The sequence below is a fragment of the Hylobates moloch genome, unplaced genomic scaffold, assembly GCF_009828535.3.
Source record: "Hylobates moloch isolate HMO894 unplaced genomic scaffold, HMol_V3 SCAFFOLD_7, whole genome shotgun sequence".
Lineage (NCBI taxonomy): Eukaryota > Metazoa > Chordata > Mammalia > Primates > Hylobatidae > Hylobates > Hylobates moloch.
In genome coordinates this window covers 21,583,502-21,593,317 of record NW_026652282.1, presented here as the reverse complement: position 1 = coordinate 21,593,317, position 9,816 = coordinate 21,583,502, and the positions used below count along the sequence as shown (strand labels likewise).

General features: G+C 36.6%; 1 protein-coding gene and 1 non-coding gene across 5 annotated transcripts in view; both read right to left on the bottom strand.

Annotated features, from left to right (window-relative positions):
• POLA1 (DNA polymerase alpha 1, catalytic subunit) overlaps positions 1-9,816 on the bottom strand; it is a 306,069-nt gene that overhangs the window by 253,426 nt on the left and 42,827 nt on the right. For all 4 annotated transcript variants that reach the window (XM_032756700.2, XM_032756701.2, XM_032756702.2 and 1 more), the window contains exons 19-24: positions 9,041-9,157; positions 7,569-7,744; positions 5,656-5,785; positions 5,043-5,162; positions 3,833-3,932; positions 1,638-1,762 (exon numbers count right to left, since the gene is read on the bottom strand). In XM_032756700.2, the coding sequence (XP_032612591.1) occupies positions 1,638-1,762; positions 3,833-3,932; positions 5,043-5,162; positions 5,656-5,785; positions 7,569-7,744; positions 9,041-9,157 (768 nt within the window). The remainder of the gene's footprint in view (positions 1-1,637; positions 1,763-3,832; positions 3,933-5,042; positions 5,163-5,655; positions 5,786-7,568; positions 7,745-9,040; positions 9,158-9,816) is intronic.
• On the bottom strand, positions 2,610-2,739 carry LOC116812357 (small Cajal body-specific RNA 24). Its single transcript, XR_004370660.1, has one exon. It is a non-coding gene; the product is annotated as a small Cajal body-specific RNA 24 (non-coding RNA).

The window sequence follows — 9,816 nt, the reverse complement described above, 5'->3', positions numbered from 1 at the left end:
AAAAAAAAAAAAAAAAAAAAAAAAGTTTGGAACACATTTAAATAGGCCATGACATTTCTAAAAACTAATACATATCTATCCCTTAACATTTATGTAGTACCTTTTACCTATAAATTGCTATGCAATCGGCAGAAGAATAGCAACATTTCAGAAAAGCAACCAGCAGTCTTCTTACATTAAAATTTACAGGAGGAAAAAGCAGGGGAAGCATTATACCATTTTTCCCTAGCCTCCATAAATTCTATTAACAGCTACAAAGAAAAAAGCCAGGCACATTTGCCCTTTCAAAGGTTCAGAATTAAAAATAAACCTCTTGGTTTAAAGTACATCAAGTCAATGCTATTTGATAACCTAGCCTTTACAAAGCATCTGATTTTACAGAGATCAATATCAAGTGAACACTCTTACAATAGTAATAGGGACCTACTGTTTTCCAATATAACAGATGATGATAGTAAATCTATTAAAGAGATCCTGGTACACATTCTAATTTATTTACAGCAACTATGAAAGTCAGATAAAAAGTAAACTGAAAGGATGTGGAGTCAGGAAATTTACAATCCACTCCTAGCTCTACAACTACTACCTGTGTGACACTAATTGTTCTGAGGTACCATGCATGAAAATGATTCAGATCTATAAATTGTTACATGTATAGTATTTCTTAGACGACCTCTGAAGTCCCTTCCAACTCTAAAATGATTCTATTATATATCCAGAATCCAAGCTGGAAAGCTCCAATAAGCAAAATGGTGGTGGGCAGAGGCTAATATTAATTATCATCATGCTGGCACAGTAGCAGAACAGAGCTCAAATATTAATTGAATGCAGTCATACCTTTTGGGGATGTCTACCCAGTGTCTTCTCTGTAAAAGTATCCACTAGTCCCACAGAAAGGTCTACCCTTAGCAGCCAGATCCGTGCCCTGTGAACCTACTCTTGTGGTCACAGGTAACGGGGACCTGGGGTGCTCACCAACCTAGGCAAACCTATCGGATTCTCTCTTCTGGGAATATGAAATTGGGATTGAAAAACAGGTCCTAAGCTTGTGGTGAGAACTAAATGACATATAAATTCAAGAGCTAGAGGGCAAACAGACATCTTCTGCCATGTATTAAAAAAAGTTACAAAAAAAGAACAAAATGTGGTGTATGTGTATACACCTACACACACACCACACACGCATATAAAATAGAATATTATTCAGCAACGCAAATGAATAAAGTACTAGTACATTCTACAAAATGGATGAACATTGAAAACATTATAAGTGAAATAAGCCAGATACCAAAAGGCCACATAATGTATGATTCTATTTATATGAGACGTCCAGAATACACAAATCTATACAAGCAAAAAGATTAGTAGTTGCCTAGAGGTGGAAGGGATAGGGGATTGAGGGAGGTGACAGCTAAAAGGTTTCTTTGGGGAATAATGAAAATATCCTAAAACTGATTGTGATGATGGTTGCAAACTCTGGGAATACACTAAAAGCCACTGAACTACACACTTTAAACAGGTGAATTATATGGTATATGAATAATACCACAATAAAACTATTTTAAAAAGACACAGATCTTCCTTCTTTAAGCAATTCTTTTCAACTCGATTTCAAGCGTCCCAGGTTAAATACAAACCTCTGTAACTTTCTGTGCCTCTGAAGCAACTCTTTGTACTGTTGTAAAACAAATGTTAAATTCCTGAATGATGGAAGGATATAGACTGTTGAAATCCAGAAGCAAAATGAACTTATCATAAAAACCTGAAATTAAAAAGCCACATAATGTCATAAAAAGTCTAAAAAGAAGAATTGTCAAAACATCATCATTAAAAGCACTATAAGTATATTAGAAACTATATACTATCCATATACACTACCCAGAGCTGTGAGACAGACAAAAAGGGAAAAAAATAATCAACTACCATTTCATAAAGTGAAAAGCCAGATCACAAAAGAAGAGGGAGAAAAAGATCCTGTCTCTCTTTAGAACCAGCTACAACCAGTCCTTTCCCCAGCTGTCCCCAAAGCACACCATTATTATGAGCAAATACCTTCCCAATCAGCTGAGAGGTGTCACATCCATTTAAAAAAAAAAATGTTCAACTCTCCTTCAAAGCAAGAATTCTTTGAAGAATTATCCTACCTACTCTCCCACCCCCACCCCAAATAAAACCAAGTGAGTGGTTTATTTTTATTTTTATTTTTTTGAGTCAGAGTCTCACTCTGTCTCCAGGATGGAGTGCCGTGGCGCAATCTCAGCTCACTGCAACCTCCGCCTCCCGGGTTCAAGCGAGTCCCCTGCCTCAGCCTCCCGAATAGCTGGGACTACAGGCACGCACCACCATGCCCGGCTAATTTTTTGTATTTTAGTAGAGACAGGGTTTCACCATGTTGACCAGGACGATCTCAATCTCCTGACCTCGTGATCTGCCTGCCTCAGCCTACCAAAGTGCTGAAATTACAGGCGTGAGCTACCGCGCCTGGTCGAGTAATTTATTCTTTTACAACAGCTTCAAAAAATAAAATGGACAGCACATTTACCTGTACAAAAACTGAGCTAAAATCAAACAAAAACTGAGCTAAAATCAAACAAGAGACACATATATATAAATGTCAGTAGTGGAACGACCCACCCTTTTTACTTGCAAAGGATGAACAGAAAGCTACTATATTTCTATAGGACATTTACAAAGAGTTATCTTCACCTTGAGAAGAAACTGAATAAAAATAAATGTCCCCTATTAAGACAGTAATAACTACAAACATATAAGATAGTTTATTCTGTGTCCAGCACTATACTAATTTATCCTTAAATCCCCGTGTGGTAATTACTCTTATCTCTATTTTACAGAAGAAACTGAGGCTTACAGAGGTTAAACAGGCAGCCCAAGATCACATTGAATTCAAACCCAGACCTACGTAACACCAAGTACTACTGCTCCATTTCATTATAACTAATAACAAAATCACTTTTGTCAAAAATGTTTCCTACTCAGAACTAACTTATTGGATAAAATTCACACTAATTCCTTCACAGCAATGTGAATATTCTTAACACTACTACTGAACTGTACACTTGGGAAGGGTTGAAATGTTTTTTTATATATACAAAAAAATTAGCTGGGTATGGTGGCACACACCTCTAGTCCCAGCTACTCAGGAGGCTGAGGCAGGAGAATCGCTTGAACCCAAGAGGTGAAGGTTGCAGTGAGTAGAGATCGCACCACTGCACTCCAGCCTGGGCAGCAGAGTAAAACTCTGTCTCCAAAAAAAAAAAAAAAATTATTTCTAGCTCTGTGTACCACAAAACATCTTTGCCATTCATGACAATAGGGAAAAGATATTCTCCTGTTAAAGTTAAATTTGGTGGTTATTGTCTGCACTTTCTTTAACTTTGCTGTCAACTGAACTGGTCAGGACAAACAGCTATCTATGTACTGGACAGCTATCTATGTATTAGACAAACTACGGCTACAGACCAAATCCAACCTACTTATTTTTGTACCACCCATGAGCTTAAGTACGGTTTTTACATTTTTAAATGGCTGGAAAAAACCAAAAACAGTATTTCATGACATACGAAAACTATATAAAATTTAAATTTTAATGTCTATAAATAATATCTTATTGGAACACAGCATAACAAAATTCACATTAAGTCTATGTCAGGTGACTGGCAACCAAGATTTTCACGTGAATGAAAGATAAAAGTCATGAGACCTATTCGTTGACCTATAAGATATAATTCAGGTCTTCTAGTTTCTCAAGCCTAGATCCACATTAAGAAATTCCTTAATACTGGGAGAAAACCAATTCACTGCCCAGCCTTACCAACTTTGGGGTCCAAAACCAAGCCTCCAGCATAAGCTGCTTTCTTACGTCCTTTCTTGTATTTATTGGTATCTCCATCAATTTCTTCATCTTCATCTCCCTAATATCAAATGGAAAGATAACTTCACCAGCCAGCAACTAATTAACTAATTTAAAATTTTGATGATTCTCTCTTTTCCAATTGCAGGACTTAGTTCTAACAAACATTTCAGTTAGTGGTCCTATCTGTTGGGAAAGACAGTTATTGTAATATGTTCATGAATCCAAATGAATCCCAAGCATGGTAATTTCTTAAACAAATACTATATCCTGAGTTAACAAATACAAAAATTCTATTTTTATGTGTTTCTGGATTTACAGAATTTCATATTTTTAAATCAATGAATATTGAAAAATACCACTTTTCATATTATATAAAATTTGAGATTATAAAACAGCCCTCTTAAAATCACTACTCTAACATTCATGATGTAAAAACATAAAATACTTCATGTAAGTATTATCATTATCCCTATTATTAATATGGACACCATAAAACAAGTACATCCATATACTGAAAATCCATTCCTAAGTAGTTTATTACTGGCCAACATTCAATACCTCAGCAGAAGTTAAAGTCCTCTAAATGAATATCCCCTACACCAATTTTGATAATGTACATTAAAAAACAAGCAAATATGAGAACCTGAATCAAATTTTAACATTCAATTCCCATTTCTGAATTAATTAATATCAGTGCTAATAAAACAGTAGCTAAACTAAGTTTTAGTTCCAAAGTGATGGAGGCTACTTCAGAAACCTGACTGTGGGTGACCTTGGTCATAGTAGTACAGAAAAATGCAACACAAAAATAAAGGCTCATAGGTTTAAGAAAATAAAAAGTTTAACTGGCATTTATCTTTGGATAGGGCTGAGGTGCCAGAACACATTCCATGTATGGTCACCCATCAGAGAGGTCTAATGCTTCCCTCAAAGAATTTCATATTTCACAAATAATTTTGTCTGCACAAAGTACATTTTCCTTTTACAAAGTGGAAAAGGAAATGACCACACAAAAACAAGGGAATAAACTTGACACGGTTTCTTTAGTACACAAGGGATTAGCTATTTTGAAAGCAGACGTTATCACAGAAAAAAAGGCTATCTAGGTATTAAAAAGCGGAGGGGGGGGGTTAAGAGAAAACAAAATACTACACAGTTTTGGACCCACCAGTTTTTGCTGAGGCTTTCTGAAAATCTGCTTGTCAGGCACAATATAGTTGTTTTCGTAAAATGCATGAAGCAACAAGAACTCGTTACGCTCGGATCGTCCACCCATCAGCGTCCTGGACTATTAAATGGAATTTATTTTTTAAATTTGAGCTCAAAACCACAACTAACAAAAGCAACTTTGAGTCAGTAAGTTTAGTCACAGCACCTCCTTCAAAACTATTCCTAATAATGGGCTGCTTTTGAAAAAAAAAAAAAGGTACTAAATTACTCCTAACGTTTTCTTTAAGCATTATAGTTAAAGGAGACAAAGAGAGCTTAAAATATTGACAACTTGGCTATTTATTTACTCCCAAATGGACCATTCCACTAAAAAGACACATCCAGATGTTAGAGAGATGATCCGTATGTTCGCCCAAATTTCAACACGCTGCACCTGGCATTCCTCCCCTTCTCCCAACCAGTTCTTCCTTTTACAAAAGAAATCCAGCTTTCAGAATCCAAGTTACTCATTTTATAAGCATGCATTTAGACTCATTATCATATAACAACTACCCCAAGCAAACACTGAATCCAACAGGAAATGCTTTTCCCCCTTTCTAAGTTAAATTTACCATAATGTTCCCAGCGATGTTAGTGATCTGCAATGCTAATGGAAGAACATTTAGCTCACACATGATCTGCAAAATGAACTTGGCATCTTTCCAGGTGTGTTCCAACAGGTATAACAGTTGAGAAGATTCACTGTACAGAAAAGTAAGAATGAAACAGAATCAAGTAATTAAAAGAAACAATGCCTATAATCAGAACTTCACAAAATATTATAAGGAATTCTGGGTGTAAGTAAATTCAGAGCAACAGCACCGTGGCTTCAGAAACAATTTAAAATAAGGTCAGTATGTAACCAGGAATTCATTCATACCATTGATCCCAATGCTTTTCTCCAAAACACACACACACACACACAAAATCCCATAAGGAAAAACTGAAGTAATATAATAACTACAAGCCTGAAAACTACCTAAATCCTTTCATTCATTCCATCCAGTGAGTATATATTGCATGCTTACTATATGCCAGGCATTGGCTGTGACCAAAACAAATAAAACTTCCTATCCTCCTGGAGTTTATGTCCTCATGGGGGAGACAGAGTATTAAAAAAAAAAGAAATTAAGTATATAGTATGTTATATAATGTTAAAAGTTAAGCAACAGGAATATTAAGTATCAGAAGCAGAGACTGAAATTTTTGTTAGGAAAGAGTGGAAGATTTTACTGAGAATAAAGATCTTGAAGACGTGAGGGAGCAAGCCTATGGAAAGAGCATTCCAGGCAGACAGGATAGCACACTCAAAAGCCCTGAGCTGCGTGCAAATCTGCCAGTTCCAGGACTAAGAAAGAGGCCAATATGGCTAGATCAGACAGAATGATGGAAAGAGCAGTAGGAGATAAGGACAGAGTTAACGACATAGAGACACATTGTAAAGGACCTTGTAAGTAAAAATAAGGACTTTAGTTTTTACTCTGAATGAAACAGAGAGTCACTGGAAGACTCTGAGCAGAGTATCACATCTGACTTGATTTTACCAGGATAACTCTGATTCTGGATTGAGAGTCGACCACAAGGGGGTAAGGGCAAAAGTAAGGGGATAGGCATAAAAACCCAGTAATCTAGAGGAAAGAAGATAGCAGCTTGGACAGGATGGGTCCAGTGCAGTTGAAAAGAAGCGGTCAGACTTAGATCTATTTAGAAGACAGAACTGATAGGATACCCTGATGCATCTACTGTGGGATATCAGAGAGAGGAATTAAAGATGCCTCAGAGATTTGGGGCTAAGTAAGACTCTGGAAGTTTCCAGTGATAATGGAAAAATACACCTATAATTTAATAAGGAAAGACTATAGGAAGAACCTAGGATAGAAGATCAGAGCTCAATTTTGAACAAGCTGGGAGTTCACATTAGATATCAAGTAAAATAGGTAAAACAGATGCACTGAGTCTGGAATTTAGGGAGGTCTAACCTGAAGATACACATGTGGGAAGCACAGGCATCCCATGGTATTTAAATTCCTAAGACTCAATGAGATCACCTAGAGAGGGAACAAAGTCAGAAAAGAGAAGTCCAAGGAAGAACTCAGGAAGAACTAGCAGGAATGAATGAGAGATGGCCAGAGGAGTAGGAGGAAGAAATAAGCAAGCAATACCTCTAACTTAATGATTGCTCAGTTTTTATATTTCTAAAATATCTACCCTAATTCCTGAATAAATGAATTAGGAGTAGAAATCTAAATCCAAACTACTGTTAGGAAACATCAAGCTAGTGTTAACACAGGTGAGGGAGATGGAGATAAACTGATCAATTACAATAATTCAAGAGGTAAACTAGTTCAAATTATGAAAGTAGTGGAGACAATTTCTCCTCTACAGCAACACTGGCTCATGTCCCTCCAGACTAAGGATAGTACTAGTAGTGTCCTGCTGTTGTTAATTTCAAGACAGATGAATTCTGAAGAATCTAGGATCATACCTGTACATATTTTGTATATTTTCCATTGGGATTACAACCCTTTCAGTTTTTAGAATCTGCTGAACAAGTTCAGACAGATGGTAGCTTTTACAACGAATCAATTCCTTTGCTGAAATTTCCACATCACAGATCATTCGACCACAGGTAGCATTTCTTTCACCAAATCCACTCCGGCCCTACGAGATGGGAACAAAAAGCAAATTTCATGACAGAGCAGACACTGAGAACATTTCTTTCTAACCTATTTTGAAGCTGGCCCAAAATTATGATAAAACTCTCATTCTTCCATTTATCAATCAAATATTTTTGAACATTTACTATGTATCTGACATTATTCTAGGCACTCAGGATACAGCAGTGATCAAAACAGAAAGGATTCCTGGCCTCATTTGAAATGTGTAATAAAAAACAGACATCATAAACAAGAAATTATATAGTTCCAGGAGGTAACAAGTATATGGAAAATGGGAAAACAGCAGGGTGAGGGGTACAAGGAATATGGGGGGACTGCATCTTATATAGGGTAATGGGGTATACCTCACTGAGAAGATGCCACATAAAGAAAATCTTGAAGGGGGTAAAAAGCTAAGCAAGTGTTCAGATGAAGTGCTAATAACAACTCTACCACCTTAAAGATATGAATAAGAAAAGAAGCAGGAGCAGTGGCCCCAACTTTGATCTGTAGTGGCAGAATCCTCTAGAGAACATTACGAAAAAGGTACAGATTCCTAACTTATCTGATGAGGCAACATGTCCATTTTATTTATAAGCTTTAAGTAAAATAAGATTTCAAGCACTGAGCAGTATCAGGTTTAGGAAGAAGGTGCTTCACACAAAAACTGCCAAAACTTCCATACATGAAGCAAGCAGGTAGAATGAAAAGTACACATTGGCTTTAAGAGTCACCCAGGCCTGGGTTCAAATCTCAGTTCTTCCCCTTACTAGTTACGTGATCCAGAACAAGTTATGTTACCCCTATGAGACTGTCTATAAAATAAAACTGGAGTTGTCATGAGAGGTAACTAACACAGAAAGCACTTAGTTCATTGACTTCTTTTTTCCTTTTTTTTATTACAAGATATCATCAAGTAATATTGCGTTCTTATACAGCCAACATCAACTCCCTTCCATTCATTCTTCCCATTTTCTTCCTAAATGACAGCACGCAACAATTTCTGAACCATGCAACCTTGCCCTAAGGGCTATCATTTCAGGAATGACAAAGTGAAGGTAACATGTATGTGCCGTCTTTGTTCACTATCCCTAGATTCTAACCGATGATTTTAAAAACTACCAGAGGCTTTCACAAATAAAATGCTGAATTCAAAGGAAAAGATGTTTAGTGCCAAAGTCAAAATGTACTGAAGTTCCCATAACAAGATAACCAATTCCTATTTTAAAAAGTGTAGTGTGTTCCCTGGTAGCTCTCCCACATTAAAATAAATAAATAAGATTTTGAAAATTATTATTACCCCAAGCTTTGGCATGTTGGATCGCTTCAGTCGACCTATCTTGGACCAGTGAGGAGCTTTGCACACATTAATTCTCTGCAGTAGTACTTCCAGTTCAAACCCATAAATATTATGACCCTAGTCAGAAAAAGAAGGCAGCTGATAATGTTATAACAAATGCAAATTAGAGGATTTATCTTCATACGCACAGAATTTCTTTGCCCTTTCTTTTTCTAGTCTCTAATTGAAGACATCATGCACTTACCTCCGATTGGGGATCCTTTCTTCTTCAGGAATTTATTCATCAGCAGCATTCATTAGCCTTGACATTAACAAGGCTGCTAAGCAGATTGCTGGAATAAACTTTATTTCATCCTAATTGATGCAAGGCTCATATGATGTCTTTTAATTTGCAGCTCATGCCTCACGGTCTCAGAGGCAAATGCAAATTTAATGTCCCATACTTTTCATGTGATCGGTAAAAGCTAAATTCAAATAATTCCACTTTGCTTCCTTAAAAACACAGAACCTGCCTGTGTTGTATGAGTTTATGTAAGAACTCAGTAACTGCATTTATCTTCTTTTTTAAAAACTGAGTTCAAACACTACTGATTTAGACCCATAATTGATATGCAACAAGATAAATATATAATACCACTAAATAGTTCAAATAAGAAACTTGTTAAAAACTGGCCGGGCGCGGTGGCTCACGCTTGTAATCCCAGCACTTTGGGAGGCCGAGGCGGGCGGATCACGAGGTCAGGAGATCGAGACCACAGTGAAACCCCGTCTCTACT